A 22,083-nucleotide genomic window follows, 5' to 3' on the forward strand; every position below is an offset into this window, starting at 1 on the left:
GTGCCCTGTTTGACTGTTTGGTAATCCGGCCCTGACGTAAATTCTAGAATCTCCCAAGTATGCCAGAATTGAGTAAGAAATGTATGCATAGTTGATAAATGAGGCCCCTGGTCTGGTGTGCTTAAACAAGCACTCGTCCAGATGGCCAGACCTTCAGACTTCACTTCACTGTTACACTGTCAATTCCTTTTGTTGTTCCATTCCTTCGACTGTTTTCAAACAATGTGAAAACTCAGGATTTCTCTCAATGTTCATTGGTGGAAGTGGTTCAATACTAGTCTATTTTTTATGCATACTTGCCTTTATGATTTTATTTTTTTCCATTGGTCTTAAAAGAAAAAGTTATGGGCACATATTCTCGTTGACAAAACAGCTTTATTCTCCCGATTCATTAGCCACCGTCCATCATGATGTAGAACAGTTAAGGCATTTATTAATTCCAATAGGGCATTAGCTCAGCTGTTTACCAACTAGTCACAAGTGAAAAGCAAATATTTGAGGCATTAGCCTGACTACAAAGGTGTGTCTTACCCTCAGGGGAGAAGAGGTAGAGAGAGTAATGTTTATTTGTTTTCCCAAAGCTCACTTTTGACACTGAACTTCTCACAGCAATGTGAAATATTTGAAAGCCTTGCGTGCAGTCTGCAGAGATCATATCATCTGCAGTTCTTACAAATTCACCTATAAAAAAAAATATTCTCAAAGCTTTCTCTGATAGTATTGTTGTTTGTTCTTTTTCTTGCACGAAACCTGAAAGGTTCCTTCAGTTTATTTATAGATAGATTGATTTGGGATGTTGTGGCATTGTGTAGCCTTCCACACCCATGTCTTACTTTATGTGCCACATTGAATCCTGTTATTTGCTATGAGTCAGTTGAATATTTGGCTTTAAAAGGGACTTCACTGTAAGGTGCCAATGACTTGATGTACTTTATTTGAAGTGTTGTCCTTCAAGTAGTGCTGTATTTCAAGTACTGTACACGAAACTGTTATTTGTCTTGAGTACATTCCTTTGTCTTTGCATTCTTTTTTAACAGCGCATTTAATTTTTGTCATTCGGGTTGTGAAATGCCCAAGGTCTCAACCATTTTAACCATTTCCTCTGTCATTTCTATATATTACCATTTGGGTGATGTAATCTAATATTTGCATTAAACAAGCTCAATTATATCAATTCTGTTGAGGAATCTACAAGTATTGGTTTACTCCACTGCCTGCCTGTAGACAGAGAATAAGCGAGCAGACAGTGGGTGTACATCTCCTGCATTCTATCCTGGTTCTCGTCCTTGCCTTGTAACTGAATAATACCGGCATAACCAGGTGTGTGACTTTCCTGGCTATTTGAGCAATTAAACACCAGGGAGAAACAAAAACCAGCAGTAAATTGGCCCCCAAGGACGGGCATATTCATTACAGAAACCGTTTAAGAACTAATCGGAAGCAAAATAAAGCAAAACAAGAGTTTCTATTGGACAAATTGAGGTAGGTCCCTCCGTTCTGTTTGCTTCCGTTTACAAACATTTTTTCAACAAAATCGGCATAATGAATACGCCCTTGGAGTTGTGCACCCCTGGCATGGCCGGAATTCAACTCTTGCAGATTTTTTGGGTGTGTTTGATTTACATCCCAGAGTATTCTGGATTGATGGATTTGCCAACTTAATTAGAAAATGGCAGTCCTGTGGATTGAATGAGCTAGGTGCAAGGGTTGAATTCCAACCTAATCTTATTCAACCTCTCTATTGAGCTTAGGTTTAGTGAAACCGGATCTCATTTTTGTCGTTTGTCTATAGTGAAAGTGTGGTCAGTTGGATAGGATAAAGCGAAACTACAGAACTGACTACATTTTGTAAGGGGAAGCTGACATAAAAAGGAAATGTGTCTGTTTGCTTGAGTGAATGGCACTGGCATTTCCTTGGTTTTGTTATGGTGTGGTGCTTTTCTCACACTAACAACAAGTTCAGCAAAGGAAAGTTCCCAATATGTGGTTGTCTCAAGTTTGGACAGATAATTTATGTGAATTTGACTAGAATGTAATCTTGTGTTCCCTGACTATTGTGATCAATCAATGTTTATAGCTACAAGTTGTAAGTTCTTTCTGACTCCTCTTGACTGATTTTGTTTTCTTAATTATTTTACAAGTGCCACTACTTGCACATGAATTGTGCCCTTAGGGCTGTTTCTCTGAATTTATGTTCTTGCCTAAATGTGATTTTCACTGATGGGTCCAGTGTTGATATGATTACTGTAAATAAGATATTTACTGTAGACTTCAAAATGTTTAACCGATGGGGTATATCAAAGGCTACATAATTTCTACTGTTAAGTGAAATTCTCACCAGGTGACCTTTTTCATCTCATTCTCTGAGAATTTGCTCAGAACCTCGTTTTTTGGTTGTATTTTCTAAGTACTGCATCACTCATAAAAGAGAGGCCTCTGTCGTTTTTTAAAGAAACATGTGGACTAAGATTTCATGTTGATGCATTCCCCAAAATGATTGTGTTGGTTGTCATATGAACCAGACATAGTTTTACACTGATTTATCACCACTTTTCTAATTTAATAGCAATATGTCACAATTCACAATATTATACCTCTCAAAATCTGTGAGTCACAAGGATAAAAGGGGAAAGTATTGTGTAGGAGTAAGCAGAGATTGACATTCAAGTCTGAAAGGCACTTACCCATCTGGCAAGACAGGAGTTTTGGCTGCCTGAAGGTTATGATCACTTGCTGAAAATGTAAATGAGCTATTTACTTGCAGAAATGCCGTATATTGTTTGCCTTGCATGTAAACATAGGGTAGCAATCAACAACAAAAAATCACCTACTCAATGGGGCAACCTCAGGGCAGGCTTGCACGACTACTCAATTCACTTGCCCCAGGCAATAGGGCAACCCTTAATTTCAATCCCTGGTAAGGGATGAAAATATATCCAAATAGACCTACTGCTAATATAACAAAAAATGTATTGTGAAAAGGGGAAATGTTCATTAAAATTGTCAATGAGGATCCTAATTGTATATTTTGGGGAGCTGTTCATGTGAATTTTATCTGAGATGTAATGATGTTTAATAATCGATAATGTTATGCACGTGATTAATAAAATATATTTTTCTTCTGCATTATATTGTTATTTGTTTGCTTGTACTGTATCTGTCGTTTTGCACCTAGAAACCGTTGGAACTCCTGTCCAGGTGATGGCAGTAAGGTGTTCTCTTAGCTTCAAAAACCAGCGAAGAAATATTAACTGGAAGTAATTGTATGACCTTTAGAAGAAGAAGGAAGCGTTTCAGTCTTCCGGTTGTCCAAGATTGCGCGGAGTATATTTCAGGTTTGTTTAATCATTTGTAATGCAAAGGATTAAAAAGTCTTCAGTTAACCCACTTCAGATTTATTGAGAGGAGACGAATTATAATTTTCTCCTGGAAAAAAAACTAAAACCTATTGTCACCAGCGCCTTCATTTCTCGCCAATGCTAATGTTAGCTTATTAGCATACGTTAGCACCTAACCAGAACACTCTCTATATATGTGGCTCTGACTGCACCTGACTAGCTTACTAGTTACAAGACGCATGCAGCTAGGTACACTTTCAGATGTTAATTAACGACCGCCACGGGTTAGTATACAGTAGCTAACTTAGTAGTAATTGAGCATTTTTCTTACGCTACCGTTAGCTGTAAGCAATAGTACGTTAATTGGTATCACGTAACGTTTAGAGTTGGTTTATTTATGACAACGGGCCTAGCTAGCTAACTAGTGAATTAAAGCTAGTTATGCAGTATACTTATAATGTAACGTAGTGACGTAAGGAGTGTCGGCGAGTAATATTTCATAGATTCAGTTCACATTTAGCATTACACAGTGCGGTTTCACGCAACGTGTGTGTAGATCTCTCTATTTGACTTGGACGTATGACTTCTCTCCCACCGACGTTTTCCTTCCATTTTTGGATTTATTTTTATTTTGTACCAGTGAAACTGCTATGGATATGATACGAGGCGCTACTCAGGTAACAACAGAAATTATAGGCTACAAACTTGAGCCTCTCCCATACAACCCTTATACGATGGGGAAAAAATTCTATATCCTGGGCAAGACCCATCTTGACTATCACCCATCAAATTCTTATTCGTACAACCCTCTTGTCCCGAGGTGTGAAATAGTGTGTGTGTGTAGCTATGTACACCTTTGCGCAAATCATGAAACGCATGCATTGGACAGTACATTCCACAGTTCAAAGGCAACATGCAGGCCTACATCACATACCTAATGAACAGAAATGAAATCTTTGCACATGAATACCACAGTTGCCACTAACATGACACCAGTGCACACTGCTCTTCCATTGCCCTCCATGTTAGTCTGAAGCAGGGGGTCTCTGTCTCTGTAGCAGGCGGCGGCGAGCGGGTGCTGATGGGGGACGAAAAGGACACCTGGAAAGTGAAAACACTCGACGAAATTCTCCAAGAGAAGAAACGCAGACGGGAGCTGGAGGAGAGTACGGAGCCCAAACGTCTGAAAAATGTAAACGGAAGAGAAATGCTGTGGTGCCCCAAACTGACCCTAGTACACCCTATACACTTGGGGAGATATGAAAAGAGTTTGGGATAAGGAATGTGGAAATGGCTCCACCTTGCCCCCTGATAAACTAGGTGAAATGTTTGCCATATTGCTTACACACATTCGATAGCTCAGATCTCCACCTGACGATGGTCTAGGGGTTGATTTGGGGCACATTGTTTCTCTTCCCCATCAGAGGATGCTGGTTCCCATTTTTGATTTGATCATGTTTATCGAAATGTATCACAGACTAGAGCTGTACCAGTGCCTCACTTTATTGTAATCTTACCATATTTGCAATCAATCATTGTTATGGTTACCATACTTTTTTTACATGTTTTTTGGGGGGAATGGGTATAATGTCCCCTCTTTCTCATGTCTTGTCCAGTGCGTTCCGTGCCCTGTTCCACAGACGGATGATCGGGAAGCCAAACGGGACACTCCGGAAGAAGGAGAACTACGGGATAAAAAAATGGAAATAACAATCCGGAATTCCCCGTACATACGGGAAGATTCCACAGAGGACAGGTAAAGGGGATACGAAAAAAGAGCCGTGGGAATTGGGGTCACGTTCAGGCGGGCCAGATAATGGAAAAAAAAATGTGTTTCAAAACTGAACTTATTCCTTTTGAATACATTTTCTCCCATTTTTGTCCCAACTGAACGCCACCCTGCTATGCACAGGGGCAGCCTGTTTGTTGAGTCGTTGGCACTAGACAGTCTTCCCAATTCCAGGGGAGAAGAGGATGAATCGCTGGCAATAAAGCCTCCCCAGCAAATTACCAGAAAAGACAAATCTCACCACAGAAAGGAGGAGAAAAGAAAGGACAAGAGACGCCGCCGCAGTCACTCTGCTGAAGGAGGTACGTTGCCATCCTGGGACGTGTATCGCTGTAGAATGCTGCAATAGGGCCTGGATCAGGTAGTGTTAAACTGTATTTATGCATATGTAGCACCTATTAGCACTCTATCACATTTTGTATTTATCACAGCAGCAGGGAAACGCGTTCGGCCCAAAGACAAGGACAGGGAGAGTGAGCGCAGAAAGCGGCAGTGGGAGGAGCAAGACAAGGCCCGGCGAGACTGGGAGAGGCAGAAACGCAGGGAACAGGCCAGAGCACAATCCCGCAGAGAGAGGTGACCACCGACTACTGTGACCGTACATGCACACACACACACACACAGTTGGGTGTATTAGCGTGGATTGTATTAGCAAATGTGTACAACAGAACAAATCACTTGTGTTCAAAAATATTAAGTTCTCAACATGTCTGTTAATCAGTGGCATCTCATACTGTACACCTCTATCAGAATATGACCTTTTATGAGTGGGGCAAGTTGGAACAAAAGTTTCAAGAGCAAAGACTACCAAAAAACAACATCCGCATTTTTTTATTAATGCGTATCGCCCCACTGTCTTGTGATGTCATATTGCTTAGTCTACTTTTAAACTTGCAGATCCTCAAACAATCACTGCTCAGTCATCACGTTTACTGTGCAGTTACCTGTCACACTGTATACTGTACTCTTCCCCTTCCCTGAAGCAGACATTAACGGTGTGGGGTGGGTGGCTTTTGGGTTTCTGGAGAGCTCCTGACAGGATTCCCCCGTCTTCCCCGGACTACAGGGACAGGTTGGAGCAGGTGGAGCGCCAGCGCGAGAGGGACCGCAAGCTCCGCGAGCAGCAGCAGAAGGAGCAGCGTGAGCAGAAGGAGAGGGAGAGAAGGGCAGAGGAGCGCCGGAAAGAGCGCGAGGTGCGCCGAGAAGGTCAGGCTTCACACATGCGTATTCACACACACACACACAAGGCTAAAGTTTATAGCTTTAGAGTGTGCGTGAATGATGTACGTCTTTTGATGTAAGAAAGGGCACTCTGTTGGTGAGGGAAGCTAAATGTGTTGTCCCCCTCTGACAGTTCCGTCCCACCACCGTGCGCTGCCCGATGAGTACGGTGACAAGCCCAAACAGAGCCACCGCAGTCGCAGCCCTAACCAGGCTCCCCGGGATAGACTGGAGCAAAACAGCGAGCCACACAGAACTGGTGATGAGACTAACCAATCAAGTTGGTTTTAGAAAATATTGCTTTGGTGGTAGTTCAAAATAAATTAAATCCATGACTTATAATGGGGTGCTTGTGTTTGTTGTCCAGCGGCAAAGGATGAGAAGCCTGAGGACAAGGACCTTCTCTCAGACCTCCAGGACATCAGTGACAGTGAGAGGAAGACCAGTACAGGAGAGTCCTCCTTAGGTAGACACACTCATTTACAGTCGCAACATACCCCACTGTCACTTTACACCAGATTGGCATCACAAAAAAGGAATGAAAACAAAGCACACTCCTACTGATGTTTAATCAGTAACAGAGTTCTGTTATAGATATTCAGTCAAGACACGTCTCCTTGTGTTATGTCAATGTGGGTAGTTTGGCTGTGACACGGAGTGGATTTCTCTTTCCTAGGTTCAGGGTCAGGCTCGGATGATGAGGAGAATGATGATGGATCTAGCAGCGAGGAAGAGGAATCGGGTTCGGGCTCAGGAGAATCTGACCAGACTGCAGGTCTGCTGAATTTATGTCTGTCTCTGTTATTGTGATTGTGTGCGTGATCGTGCGCATGTCTTATCCCTGACTACCATTACGGTGTTGTCACGGTGACATGGCTCTGACCCACCCATTGTCTGTGTTTCAGGTGATGTGAGTGAAGACGAGCGGTCTGAGGAAGAGTTTGAGGAAGAAAGAGAGAACAGCAACCATATTGCTCCAGGTAGGCATTTTGCACTCCATTTGTCTGGTGGCAGTCATTTGAACAGGTATTATTATGTCATGTCTAAGAGTAAAGTTTGTTTTGACTGGTCTTCAAGCTTGTTTATCTAAAAAGGTTAGGAGGTATTCTCAACCAGCTGCTAGATGCTATTTTGTCCTGTTTCTATAAGTTGTAACTGCCCCCTCATTAACCATCCCAGTGCCTGAGTCACGATTTGACCATGACACTGAGGAAAGTGGAGAGGAGGAGGAAGAGGAGGAGGAGGAAGCAGGGGAGGGAGACGTCACCCCCCAGTCGGTGTCCCACTCCCACTCAGCCACCCCTGAACCTGAGGAGAACTACATCCCTGACTCTCCTCCCATCTCCCCGGTGGAGCTAAAGAAGGAGCTGCCCAAGTACCTGCCAGCTCTACAGGTCTGTGTTTGGCAGCACACCACACCTGGGTTAAATACATGTTTGTTTTATTTCAAATACCTGAGGTGCACTAGACCTAGCTTACCATGTATATTGGGTCCCATTAGAATATTCCAAGAAATGCTCAAGTATTTGACAGAAAACGAAAACATATTTGACCCAGACCTGTACACACATGCAAATCGTATAGAGACGTATTGATTGAGATTGGTTTCCTGTCTTTTCCAGGGGTGTCGCAGTGTGGAGGAGTTCCAGTGTCTTAATCGCATCGAGGAAGGGACCTACGGTGTGGTGTACAGGGCCAAGGACAAAAAAACAGGTACAGTGCATTCGGAAAGTATTCAGACCCTTTCACTTTTTCCACATCCTGGTTCTTTACAGCCTTATTCTAAAATTGATTAAATTAGTTTTCCTCATCATTCTACACCAAAAACAATTGTGCAAATTCAATACAAATTGAAGAACAGATACCTTATTTACATAAGTATTCAGACTCTGCTATGAGACTTGAAATTGAGCTCAGGTGCATCCTGTTTCCATTGATCATCCTTGAGATGTTTCTACATCTTGATTGGAGTCCACCTGTGGTAAATTCAGTTGATTGGATATGATTTGGAAAGGCACATACCTGTCTATATAAGGTCCCACAGTTGACAGTGCATGACAGAGCAAAAAGGAATTGTCTGTAGAGTTCCGAGACAGAATTGTGGAGGCACAGATCTGGGGAAGGGTACCAAAAAATGTCTGCAGCATTGAAGGTCCCCAGGAACACAGTGGCCTCCATCATTCTTAAATGGAAGAACTTCGGAACCACCAAGACATTTCCTAGAGCTGGCCGCCCGGCCAAACTGAGCGATCAGGGAGAAGGGCTTTCTTTGGTCAAGGAGGTGACCAAGAACCCGATGGTCATCTGAAAGCGCTCCAGAGTTCCTCTGTGGAGATGGATGAACCTTCCAGAAGGACAACATCTCTGCAGAATTACACCAATCAGGTCTTTATGCTAGTGCACAGACGGAAGCCACTCCTCAGTAAAAGGCACGTGACAGCCCGCTTGAAATTTACCAAATGGCACCTAAAGGACTCTCAGACCAGGAGAAACAAGATTCTCTGGTCTGATGAAACCAACATTGATCTCTTTGGCCTGAATCCCAAGTATCACATCTGGAGGAAACCTGGCACCATCCCAATGGTGAAGCAAGGTGGTGGCAGCATCATGCTGTTGGGATGTTTTTCAGCGGCAGGGACTGAGACAAGTCGGGATCGAGGGAAAGATGAACAGAGCAAAGTACAGCGAGATCCTTGATGAAAACCTGCTCAGGACCTCAGACTGGGGCAAAGGTTCACCTTCCAACAAGACAACGACCCTAAGCACAGCCAAGACAACGCAGGAGTGGCTTCGGGACAAGTATCTTATTGTCCTTGAGTGGCCCAGCCAGAGCCCAGACTTGAACCCGATCAAACATATCTGGAGAGACCTGAAAATAGGTGTGCAGCAACGCTCCCCATTCAACCTGACAGAGCTTGAGAGGATCTGCAGAGAATGGGAGAAACTCCCCAAATACAGATGTGCCAAGCTTGTAATCGCTGCCAAAGGTGCTTCAACAAATTACTGAGTAAATGGTCTGAATATTTACGTGATATTTATTTTTATTACATTTGCAAACATTCCTAAAAACCTGTTTTTGCTTTGTCATTATGGGTTATTGTGTGTCAATTGATGAGGGGAAAAAACGAATCCATTTTAGAATAAGGCTGTAACGTAATAAAATTTTGAAAAAGTCAAGGGGAATGAATACTTTCCCGAAGTCACTGTGGGCTACCTTGCAATCGATTTCCAATCCATCCCTGGACTCGGACACACACTAAAACACACCTTTCCCTTTCAGATGAGATTGTAGCCTTGAAGCGTTTGAAGATGGAGAAGGAGAAAGAAGGTTTCCCCATCACGTCTCTGAGAGAGATCAACACCATTCTGAAGGCCCAGCACCCCAACATCGTCACTGTCAGGGTGAGGAGCATAGAAATACATATTGGTATTCTATTTCTATGGTGAGCGTCACACACCTGATTTAGAGGGAGCCCCCCTCCAATATTTAGAAATTAGTTTTGTTTAGCTCCTTTCATCTGAAAGTGTAGCACAAATTCAAGTAATAAAATGGATAAAAGAGCAATGTATACTAGTGATAGCTGAACTTGTACTTAATCCCGTTTTCTCCCATGTTAGGAAATCGTTGTTGGAAGCAACATGGACAAGATCTACATTGTTATGAACTACGTGGAGCACGACCTGAAGAGCTTGATGGAGACCATGAAACAGCCTTTCCTGCCAGGTAACTTTGTGGGGTACAGTTTGAGTTGGACTAAATGCGGTATACAAATGTCCACCAGCCATTTTCCCATATCATGTGGCTAGGCAAGTGGTGCTCTGTTTGGAATAGAAATGAAACGTGTGCTCTGGTGGGTTCCCTTTGTTTACCTAGCAAATGTTGTCATTCTTCTGTGGTGACCATGCTACCACAAGGGTTAGTCCTTCTTCCCAGACGATGTGGTCTGGGGTTTAAAAGATTGTTTTAATGTTTATGAACTCATGTCTCTTGTTTCCTCTTTTTCGTTGGCCTCAGGCGAAGTGAAGACCCTGATGATCCAACTGCTGCGAGGCGTCCGCCATCTCCACGACAACTGGATCCTCCACCGCGACCTGAAGACCTCCAACCTGCTGCTCAGCCACAAGGGGATCCTTAAGGTGCCATAGATGTCTTATTGTATTGTATTATGCTATGTCCCATTTATATTAACATTAAAACCACTGTGGGTTGGGAACTTCAGATGAGGATTAGGTCATCCATGGCTCGGATGAAGAATTTCTAGGCTTGTTGATGACAAAGAATAATGATGTTAATGTGCGTGAGAGGGTGTGCTTGCTTCATAGTCATCTTTGAAATGTTTGTTGCACTCTTCTAGGTGGGGGACTTTGGTCTGGCCCGTGAGTATGGTTCTCCCCTGAAGCCCTACACGCCTGTGGTGGTGACACTGTGGTACCGTTCTCCAGAGCTGCTGCTGGGAGCCAAAGTGAGTCGGGACTTGATCTGGAATCAGTTTACCCTCCCCAAATCCTAATGATAATTTGTTGGATGACATGCAAAACCGACCTTTTGATCAGTGTCTCGGGCAACATAGCCACACTGTAACTAACCTCGTTCCCAGGCTATTGAGCACATCGCATATACGCCTGGTACATCAACGATTCAAATTTGGCCTTGGTGGGAATGACCATAGAATAATATGGGAGTGACATTACTGAGTAAAGTATTTATCATAATAACATTTTTGCGAATCACATGACTGCGAGATGTAGATAGCTCTGTGCTTGTGGTGTACTAGCTTATGGGGAGGGTTAGGGGGAAGGTGTTGTGGTAGACGATTGGTTGATAGATGAAGCCTATGCACCGGGAGCTTCTGATGGTCTTTCTGTATTGGCTAACGAAGGCCAAGTTTGGCGTGTTGGTCTACCAGACTCTTCACATTTGGGCAGAAGTGGCTGGGAACGAGATTACACACCTGTATTCGGAGACACAAGAATACTGTCAAAATACCTCTGGTCTACAAAGACGCAGAACAACTGAGTCAAAATGTCTCAAACATCAAAGACCCTCTACAGTCAAAATGGTGCCTTTCTAAACCCTAAACAAGTCCCTGCCTGACTGTGAACCTTACCACACCCAGACAACGCAACACATACTTCGTACACCTTCAAATATTGTAGAAGTATGGTTCTGAACATATCCCAAGACTACATACACACAGCACCAAGTCAAAGCTTGTCCTTGCCCAGACTAAACACTCCAACCCAGACTCATGTAGTGCTGTCTGTTCCTTGGAATACTGTGGTTTTAGCGTGTGTTTTTCTCTCCACAGGAGTACTCCACAGCTGTGGACATGTGGTCTGTGGGCTGCATATTTGGAGAGCTCCTTACCCAGAAACCTCTCTTCCCTGGAAAATCTGAAATCGACCAAATTAACAAGATATTTAAGGTTAGCTAATTCAAGAAGTACCATTTTACCTCATACTGTCTGGAACGTAATAGTACTTTACCCCACTCCTACAGTACCAGTCAAAAGTTTGGACACCGCTACTCATGCCAGGGTTTTTCCTTATTTTTACAATTTTCTACATTGTAGAATAATAGTGAAGACATCAAAACTATGAAATAACACATGGAATCATGTAGTAACCAAAAAAGTGTTAAACAAATCCAAATATATTTAATATTCTTGAATGTAGCCACCTTTTGCCTTTGACAGCTTGCACGCTCTTGGCATTCTCTCAACCAGCTTTGAGGTAGTCATCTGGAATGCATTTCAATAAACAGGTGTGCCTTGTTCAAAGTTAATTTCTGGAATTTCTTTCCTTATTGTTTGAGCCAATTGGTTGTGTTGTGACAAGGTATGGGGGTGGTATATAGAAGAGAGCCATATTTGGTAAAAGACCAAGTCCATATTATGGCAAGAACAGCTCAAATAAGCAAAGAGAAACGACAGTCCATCATTACTTTAAGACATGAGGGTCAGTAAATCTGGAACATTTCAAGAACTTTGACATTTTCTTCAAGCGCAGTCGCAAAAACCATAAAGCGCTATGATGAAAATGGCTCTCGTGAGGATCGCCACAGGAATGGAAGACCCAGAGTTACCTCTGCTGCAGAGGATAAGTTCATTAGAGTTACCAGCCTCAGATTGCAGTCCAATTAAATGCTTCACAGAGTTCAAGTAACAGACACATCTCAACATTAACTGTTCAGAGGAGACTGCTTGAATCAGGCCTTTATGGTAAAATTGCTGCAAAGAAACCACTACTAAAGGAAGAAGAGACTTACTTGGGCCAAGAAACACGAACAATGGACATTAGACCAATGGAAATCTGTCCTTTGGTCTCCACATTTGAGATTTCTTTTGTGTGACTGGATGTCTGCAAATGTGGTTCCCACCATGAAGCATGGAGGAGGTGTGGGGGTGCTTTGCTGGTGATACTGTCTGATTTATTTAGAATTCAAGGCACACTTAACCAGCATGGCTACCACAGCAATCAGCGATATGCTCTCCTCCTTGTTTTTCAACAGCACAATGACCCAACACACCTCCAGGCTGTGTAAGGGCTATTTGACCAAGAAAGATAGTGATGGAGTGCTGCATCAGATGACCTGGCCTCCACAATCACCCAACTTTAAACCAATTGAGATAGTTTGTGATGAGTTGGACCACAGAGTGAAGGTAAACTAGCCATCAAAATCAAGTCAAATTGTATTTGTCACATGCGCCAAATACAACAGGTGTAGACCTTACAGTGAAATGCTTACTTTACAAGCCCTTAACCAACAACAGTTTTAAGAAAATTCAAAGTGTTAAAGTATTTACTAAGAAACTTAAGTAAACATTTTTACTAAGGAGCAACAATAAAATAACAGTAGCGAGGCTATATACAAGCTATATACAGCAACGGTTAGTCGAGGTAATATATATGCATGTAGGTAGAGGTTAAGTGACTATGCATGGATAATAAACAGAGTAGCAGCAGTTTCAAAAATTTACAAATGGGGGGAGGGGACAAGGCAAATAGTCCAGGTAGCCATTTGATTAGCTGTTCAGTCTTATGGCTTGTTAAGAAGCCTTTTGGACCTAGACTTGACTCTCTGCCACTGCTTGCCGTGTGGTAGCAGAGGGAAAGTCTTGGACTATGGTTGCTGGGGTCTTTGGCAATTTTTTGGGACTTTCTCTGACACCTGCCGGGTATGGAGGTACTGGATGGCAGGAAGCTTGCCCCCGGTGATGTACTGGGCCTACGCACTACCCTCCTGTAGTGCCTTGCGGTTGGAGGCCGAGCAGTTGCCGTACCAGGCGGTGATGCAACCAGTCATGATTCGATGGTGCAGTTGCCGTACCAGGCGGTGATGCAACCAGTCATGATTCGTTGGTGCAGCTGTATAACTTTTTGAAGATCTGAGGACCCATGCCAAATCTTTTCAGTCTCCTGAGGGGGAATAGGCATTGTCGTGCCCTCTTCATGACTGTCTTGGTGTGTTTGGACCAATGTAGTTTGTTGGTGATGTGGACACCAAGGAACTTGAAGCTCTCAACCTGCTCCACTACAGCTCTGTCGATGAGAATGGGGGCGTGCTCGGCCCTCCTTTTCTGTAGTCCACAATCATCTCTTTTTTTCTTGATCACGTTGAGGGAGAGATTGTTATCCTGGCACCACATGGCCGGGTCTCTGACCACCTCTCTATAGGCTGTCTCATCATTGTCGGTGATCAGTCCTACTACTGTTGTGTTGTCGGCAAACTTAATGATGGTGTTGGAGTTGTGCTTGGCCATGCAGTCATGGGTGAACAGGGAGTACAAGAGGGGACTGAGCACGCACCCCTGAGGGGCCTCTGTGTTGAGGATCAGCGTGTTGTTACTTACCCTTATTACCTGGGGGAGGCCCATCAGGAAGTGCAGCATCCTGTTGCACAGGGAGGTGTTTAGTCCCAGGGTCCTTAGCTTAGTTATGAGCTTTGAGGGCACTATGGTGTTGAACGCTGAGCTGTCGTCAATGAATAGCATTCTCACATAGGTGTTCCTTTTATTCAGGTGTGAAAGGGCAGTGTGGAGTGCAATAGAGATGGCATCTTCTGTGGATCTGTTGGGGCAGTATGCAAATTGGTGTTGCTTGACTCGAAGCTAGCATCGCGGCTGTGCTTCCCTTTGTAGTCCGTAATAGTTTGCAAGCCCTGCCACATCCGACGAGCGTCGGAGCCGGTGTGCTCAGCTTATGTGGGAACTCCTTCGAGACTGTTGGAAAAGGATTCCAGGTGAAGCTGGTTGAGAGAATGCCAATGTGTGCAAAGCTGTCAAGGCAAAGGGTTACTACTTTGAAGATTATCAAATATATATTGATTTAACTTTTTTGGTGTCTTCATGATTCCATGTGTTCATAGTTCTGATGTCTTCACTATTATTCTACAATGTAAAAAAAAAAATTTTTAATAAAGAAATTCTTGAATGAGTAGGTGTCCAAACTTTTGACTGGTACTGTACATCTGCATACATTCTTGATAGCCACCACGTTTTTGTGAGTTTTGCAGTTTTATGATCTCCCCACAGTGTTGCAGAGTAAGGAATATAATATAGTCAGATTAAATGGATTTAATTTGACGGCACAATCTATTTTTCACTGCGGTTCAATGACCCAGTCTCTTTTAGACAGTGTGACGTAACGGTCTTGTCTGTGGCGCTTGTCTGACTGGGCTAAACCGTAAAACTCAGATTAAAAGATGTGGTCTTGACTGTGCTCCAGTACTCCTCCCTTAGCAGTTCTGAACATACCAGACAAAATGGGGACCACCCCTCATATACACATAATAACTCTGTGTCGGTGTGTTGATGCGTGTTCTCACTAGGACTTAGGGTCGCCCAGCGAGAAGATTTGGCCGGGCTACAACGAGCTCCCTGCTGTGAAGAAGATGACTTTCACAGAGTACCCCTACAACAACATGCGCAAGCGCTTCGGAGCCCTGCTTTCAGACCAGGGCTTCGACCTCATGAACAAGTACGTCTACTCAACTTCAGACTTGCACTTACCCCAAACAATTTCAACCACATGGTTAGTTACAACACCATTCATTACTAACCTATTAAAAAAATCTGACCTAACTCACCTACACCAAACCTCAGACTTACTTGAAATTCAACCTCAACTGAGCAGTGTATCTAAAGTGAGAGAATGCTTTTTTTTTTTGGTACCTAATTCTTAATTGTCCATCAACCTGAAAAACTATTGTGTGTCTGTCTTTACTCTTTCAGCGGGAGGTTTAACATCAGCATTGCTATGCCTTGATCTAATGTGTGTCTGCTGTCAGGTCTGCCCTGTGATATGCTCTCCATGTCTTCTGCCTAAGTCACTGCACTATTGGCAAGCTGACTATAAACAGGATGGAGAAGTAGCGTTTTGGCGTTGCATCAAAGTACTTCAGCCCTCCTCCAGACCTGTATTGCATTTCACAGCTTTGGTATTTATATCTTGGCTTGCGTGTGTCTCACAACTGCATTAAAGCAGGGCCTATCATAAATGAATATGCTAGGATATTTTCAACGCAACTGACCGAAGACTGAACACACTCGAATCATCGGCGAAGAAAAGTAGCAGGCGAGCCAGCAAGATGGAGAGAGGATGAGGGAGGCAGAGCCGTGCGCATATGTCTTGGTAATCTGTATCTCGCATATTTACCAAAGTATCCTTAAGTTCACCTTTATTTAAATACACAACTTTCCCTAGGCCTTTATAGCGTATCATCTAGTTAGGCTATAACACGGCAAAGAGACTTAGTTTGTGAGAAATTGTTTTTCAGTTCGGTTTTTTTCTAAACGCCTACGATCTCAATTTAGTTTAAACATTCACACCCCTATTATTTGCATCACACACGTAATGGGTGGCCATGTATGGCCACGGGAGGGGTTGGGGTCAGCTTTTGGGTGAAGTTTGACACCAGTCCAACTGAGTGGAATGCCGCAACAGTCACATGACCCAGGAAGTGTAATGACCCCTGGCCAGTGGCTGCTAGCCGTCTCATTAGACCCTGACCCCCTGTGGTCTATGTTTGGACTGGAGGCTGGACCTCCTTCAGCCGCAGAACTGGACTGGCGTAAGTCTATTCATTGAGTGGGTAGGCTTTCTGGATGGACATGGCAGTCCTTTTTCAGTTTGGAACATCACACTCCTCCATGGCACCAGGCTGTAGGGGGGAGTTTAGAGCTGTGACCTGAATAATGACCTTGCAGACGAAGTATGCATCTCAATTAGGGATGTCCCAGACAAAAAAAAGTTATGTTCTTTCGACCAGTCGATTGGTATTTTTTCATATATTGACACATCCTATGTGTTTTAATCAAATCAACTATATTAACTGAGCTTGTCTGATGCTTAAATAATTAAGACACACAAATGACTAGAGGGAGTCCGACCAGCAATTGATTTGATTGTGCCGGGCTGGGCTCAGACTTGCTGCGCTGTGTAAAAATAAATAAGACCGTGACTGACCAGCACCCGTTGTCTTTCTCCTCCCTGTTGCAGCGACCACCATAGAACATTAGTGTTTATCGCGCTGTCCGTGTTACTGAAGCTGCAACATAATTACAGACATTTCTGACTGAAAAATTCTGTTACCGAATTCTCTAATTTGTTTAGGAAAAACATTCCTTATTCCTTTAACCCCTGTTCTCTTTACGTTACATATGTATGCATCGCGTGCACGTGACTGAATAGCTATTCGCACAGGATTAGTATTACTAGAGAACGTTGGTTATGTAATTATTACTCCAGAATGTCCGTTATTCCAGAGGAGAATTCGGACGTGATTTAGTTTTTTCCAAATTGCCCCCTGTGATTTTTTTTCTTCAATATATTGACAGTTATGACGGAAGCTTGGAGGTTTTTATTCTAGCTGTGAATATACAGTATTTCAACATGTCCAGGTGATAACTCAAGCTTGGTTTGGTATGGTTTAGAAACCATCTTTCGTGTAGTGTCGCGATAATATTTATATTGAGGAAGTGTGATCATAATCTTTAGCGATCCGCAGTACGTCCTAAATGCCTCCCAGCCTTCAGATGTGAGCTGAACATTGCAATTGCGCTTGCGATGCATTTTAGGTCTATGGATGAGAAAGTCTAACGCTTAGATCACACCGACAGTCATTGCTCAAAATAAGATGCAGCATCATATGGATGTGTGCAACAAAAGTTCAACATTCACCTTCTGCTACCAGTTCTGTCAAGCCGTTAAATCCAACTGCGTTTGCAACGCAATGCTGCAAGGCAAACGCAGCGTTTAATTGGAAATGAATGTAATTCTGATGTACCAAAATATAATGACTTTGACAGTGTGATTTTAAGCGTAAATATTAACAGCAAGGGTTGCATTAAATAGGCACAATTTTGATGCATTTGGCAATATTCTATTAATACGCACAAAACATGTAAACAAAAGCATTCACTGTAAACATTGATAGGCTACATGTAGGCCATTTCATATATAGTTTATGCGAACTACTTAGTTAATTTTCAAAAAGGAGGACCAAGGCACTCTTCATATAATTAATTAAAATGCCTTTATTAGTATGGCATGTTCAATAGAAACAAAGTTGTTTAAAAACCTACGCGTTTCGGCTGCATGGCCTTCGTCATGGCCTGACGAAGGCCATGCAGCCAAAACGCGTAGGTTTTTAAACAACTTTGTTTCTATTGAACATGCCATACTAATAAAGGCATTTTAATTAATTATATGAAGAGTGCCTTGGTCCTCCTTTCTTTTTGATGACCAATTTACACCTTTTACCAAAGAGCACCTTCTATCTACCAAAATATACTATAGTGTACCTTAGTAGCGCTTCCCTTCCTCCTCTTTCTACTTAGTTAATTTATCGACTCAGTTACTGTTTTCATGCGCAAACCGCAAGCAACACCTGTCAAACTTTCTCACCTGTCAGACATTTCTCTCAAAACACAAGGATGTAGATTAGCACAGGTCTAGTATTATCAGAGGACCTTGCTATTCTGGCTGGAATTGTTACTCTCCTGCCATGTAAAAATTACTGACGGAGATTCAAACGGGACTAAAATTACAGATGTGGGTTTTTTGCTCGTGCACATAATTTGTTACCCGACCTCCCCATTAAAACTAATCCAGTCCAAATAGGGCACAATGGGGCCTGACCTATAGCATATCATAAAGACTACTACTAATGATCCTAATAATACTAGTAATAACAAGAAGGAGATTAAGAAAGAGGAGAGATATTATTTTGGAACAGTGTAAACACTAAATGATAAATAATACCAGAGAGGCTGTTCTAAGGGATAGTATAAATCCTTTATTACAGCAAAGATTGTTTTTTTTAAAGCTGAATTTGTGAAATTGTTTACTTGACATGTTGCATGAGGGTTGGCGCTCACGGAATCAGTAGGCTATTAAACAAACAGGCAACAGAAGCAGGACCTGTCTTATTTCTTTAGATATATTGATGATGTATAAAGCCAGGCATATTTAACAGATAGGTCTATAATCAATAACCTCCATTAAGTTCGGGTTTCCTCTAATTCTTCATCGACAATAAGGCAAGGGCTGTTTTCTCGTCTCCTCATTCTGCTGCTGCCTCCGCCGCATTGTTCTCAATACCAATATGCTGGTTAACTTTGCTATTAGGCACATGGCAACATGGTCTAGGGAAAGGCGCCAATTCAACAGCGCACAGATGTGCTTCTGAAACAAGGACAGCGACCACTATCCAACGCGGGAGAAGGCACATTTTGTTATAAAATAATATTATTTGTGTTAGTGTTGCACCATTGTTCTTATGTAATATAACTGTATACAGTTTCAGTAGCATATGTTGTAGACTGATGGACTGTGCCATCCCCACGGCCTCCACAATAGATCAGTCCACTCACAGGCGCAAATCAGACAGGTGTGTTGTACACAATACTTTATTTAAAACATTTTTGCTACTGCTTAGCTAAATAAATCTTGATCGATCAAACAATCGACCAGTCGACTAAATATGGTCAGCCCTAATCTCAATAGTTTAAAGGGGACTTCTTCTCATCGGCTTTCTCCAACTTCTCTGATGTAAAATAACTCTTGGAAGGCGTACCCTTCAAAACAACTTTATTAATCCCGGAAGGTCAAAATGTAATTGTCAGGCTTGTTGCTTTCACTTACCCTGTGTGATGAGATGAGGGAAAGGACGCCGCTTTAGACTATGGAGAGGGACCCCATGTGCTCTGTGAAAGCTTTAATACAGATGACAGAAGTGCTGCCGTTTTGAGTGATTTCTGCCACCCCTGACCTCGACTTTTTCCCTTTCCCCAAGGTTCCTCACCTATTGCCCCAGCAAGAGGATCCTGTCGGATGAGGCACTGAAGCACGAGTATTTCCGGGAGACGCCGCAGCCCATCGACCCGTCCATGTTCCCCACCTGGCCCGCCAAGAGCGAGCAACAAAGGGTGAAGAGGGGCACCAGCCCGCGCCCCCCCGAGGGAGGCCTGGGCTACAGTCAGCTGGTGAGGCTGGGTTGAATTCTACATCCCTATGTCGACCAGGGTTTAACATCTGAGCTCAGTTTCTGTCCTACACAGATTATAGACCAACAGCACTCTACTATGTGTTGTCGAGACATCCTCCCACTGCTTACTACTTATGTTTCTAGAATACATTATTTCCGTGGCATAACAGCAATGTACCTCATCAGCTAACGTGTGTGGCTTGTCGTCTCTCCAGGGTGACGATGACCTGAAAGACACCGGCTTCCATCTGACCACCAGCAACCAAGGGGCTTCTGCTGTGGGCCCAGGGTTCAGCCTCAAGTTCTGAGCTGCACATGGAGGACAGGACACCCTGTGTATGCAAAAAGAGAGACTAGCATGGTCACCTGACCAGACAATGAGTCATGGGACATGTAGGTTTTAATGTGGCTGGGCTTATTGTGGGAATGTCCTCCGGTGTCAGGGGTCAGCTTACTGCCCTCACTGTGACCCTGTGAGGGTACAGACTGGTCATTACATGACATGAACCACGGACAAATCCGCTTATTGTCTCTTTCCGTATGGATGAATCCCAACAGTTAAACCGTCACTTCTTTTAACATTCTCGACTCTGACAAGTGCATCGAAACCAAACTACAATTTGTAAGTAGCTTAGCTCATATTGGCTTTATGTTTTGTTTTCCGCCTTTTTTTTACACTGTGGAAAAGGACCAGATTTTAAGTGGTTGGTATTTGAGTACTGGAGCTACTGTATAATAATGAAGCAGCGTTAGATCCATGTCATTCCATCATATTGTAAGGACTTAACTGTTTGACTGACGGCTGACATACCATGACATGTTTTTGCTAGAAATAAAATGTAAAACTCTTTTGCTGGCATTTATAAATGCTGTCTGAGCTAAGCAAACAGCACCACACACTGCCTGCCAAAGAAAAAAAGAAAGGACGTCGAGTCCAACACAAATTCCAGCCTTGAACTCGGCTCTATAGTAACCGTCCAAGAGTGATGTCCTCCTTTGCACTGCACACTTTGTCTCAGGACATTTCAGGGGAAAGAGCCCCTGGTTGTCTTTGTTGTTGAAGTGGCTCATGATTTTTAGGACTAAACCATCAAGTTATTTGATTTCTAGCTAGAGGAAAATAAACCATACATTCTCAATCTTGGGATACGGCTGGCTGCTCGGACTGGAACAGTTGAAAAACTTTCCCTCGTATGGGGTACTCCTTAGAATCAGCAGAAATTGACATGCATTAATCAGTTTATCTGCGAGTCCCCTCTAAGCCCTTCTGTGGAGTATTACACCTGATGTGTCAAATGAGTAGGCAAAGCATTGGGGACACCTAAAGGATAACTAAACTAGCTGGATGTCTTAGGTGTTTCATATCTAAATAAAGGTTGAAACAGTTCATATGACTGCAAACAATGTTTTTGGTTTACGCATTTTCGATCCAGAGCATCCCAAATATGGTGACATGTCTGGTGAGTATGCAGGCCATGGAAGAACTGGGACATTTTCAGCTACCAGGAATTGTTTACAGACCCTTGTGACATGGGGCCGTGCATTATCATGCTGAAACATGAGGTGATGGCGGCGGATGAATGGCACGACAATGGGCCTCAGGATCTTGTCACGGTATCTTTGTGCATTCAAATTGCCATCGATAAAATGTAATTGTGTTGTCTGTAGCTTATGCCTGTCCATACAATAACCCCACCTCCACCATGGGTACTCTGTTCACAACGTTGACATCAGCAAACCGCTCTCCCACACAACGCCATACATGCTGTTTGCATCTGCCCGGTACAGTTGAAACCGGGATTCATCTGTGAAAAGCACACATCTCCAGTGTGCCAATGGCCATCGAAGGTGAGCATTTGCCCAATGAAGTCGGTTACGGCGCCGAATTGCAGTCAGGTTAAGACCATGGTGAGGACGACGAGCACACAGATGATCTTCCCTGAGACGGTTTGTGCTGAAAGTTTCCGGTTGTGCAAACCCCCAGTTTCATAAGCTGTCCGGGTGACTGGTCTGACGATCCCCAGGTGAAGAAGCCGGATGTGGATGTCCTGGGCTGGCATGGTTATAAGTGGTCTGCGGTTGTGAGGCCGGTTAAACCTACTACCAAATTCGAATAAATGACATTGAAGGCGGCTTATGGTAGAGAAATTAACAGTTCTGGTGGACATTCCTGCAGTCGGCATGCCAATTGTACGCTCCCTCAACTTGAGACATCTGTGGCAGTGTGTGAGACAAAACTGCTCATT

At 43.3% G+C, this 22,083-nt stretch overlaps 1 protein-coding gene across 18 annotated transcripts; it reads left to right on the forward strand.

The window, feature by feature from the left end:
- Window positions 1-3,257: 3,257 nt before the first annotated feature.
- On the forward strand, window positions 3,258-20,686 carry LOC139542597 (cyclin-dependent kinase 11B-like). 18 transcript variants are annotated; one of them, XM_071348216.1, is made up of 21 exons: window positions 3,264-3,335; window positions 3,979-4,015; window positions 4,397-4,530; window positions 4,955-5,094; window positions 5,251-5,429; window positions 5,559-5,703; window positions 6,155-6,333; window positions 6,482-6,607; window positions 6,716-6,814; window positions 7,025-7,123; window positions 7,254-7,328; window positions 7,528-7,742; window positions 7,971-8,061; window positions 9,629-9,750; window positions 9,967-10,072; window positions 10,364-10,485; window positions 10,704-10,811; window positions 11,658-11,774; window positions 15,179-15,327; window positions 19,646-19,835; window positions 20,053-20,686. In XM_071348216.1, the coding sequence occupies exons 3-21, from the start codon at window positions 4,420-4,422 to the stop codon at window positions 20,143-20,145; spliced, it is 2,466 nt and encodes an 821-aa protein (XP_071204317.1). In that variant the 5' UTR covers window positions 3,264-3,335; window positions 3,979-4,015; window positions 4,397-4,419; the 3' UTR covers window positions 20,146-20,686. The 18 variants fall into 18 exon arrangements, with proteins under 18 accessions (XP_071204326.1, XP_071204311.1, XP_071204313.1 ...); XM_071348221.1 differs by having other exon boundaries at window positions 6,194-6,333; XM_071348220.1 differs by having other exon boundaries at window positions 5,562-5,703.
- Window positions 20,687-22,083: the final 1,397 nt, after the last annotated feature.

Source organism: Salvelinus alpinus, chromosome 17, assembly GCF_045679555.1.
Source record: "Salvelinus alpinus chromosome 17, SLU_Salpinus.1, whole genome shotgun sequence".
NCBI classification, from domain to species: Eukaryota; Metazoa; Chordata; class Actinopteri; order Salmoniformes; family Salmonidae; genus Salvelinus; species Salvelinus alpinus.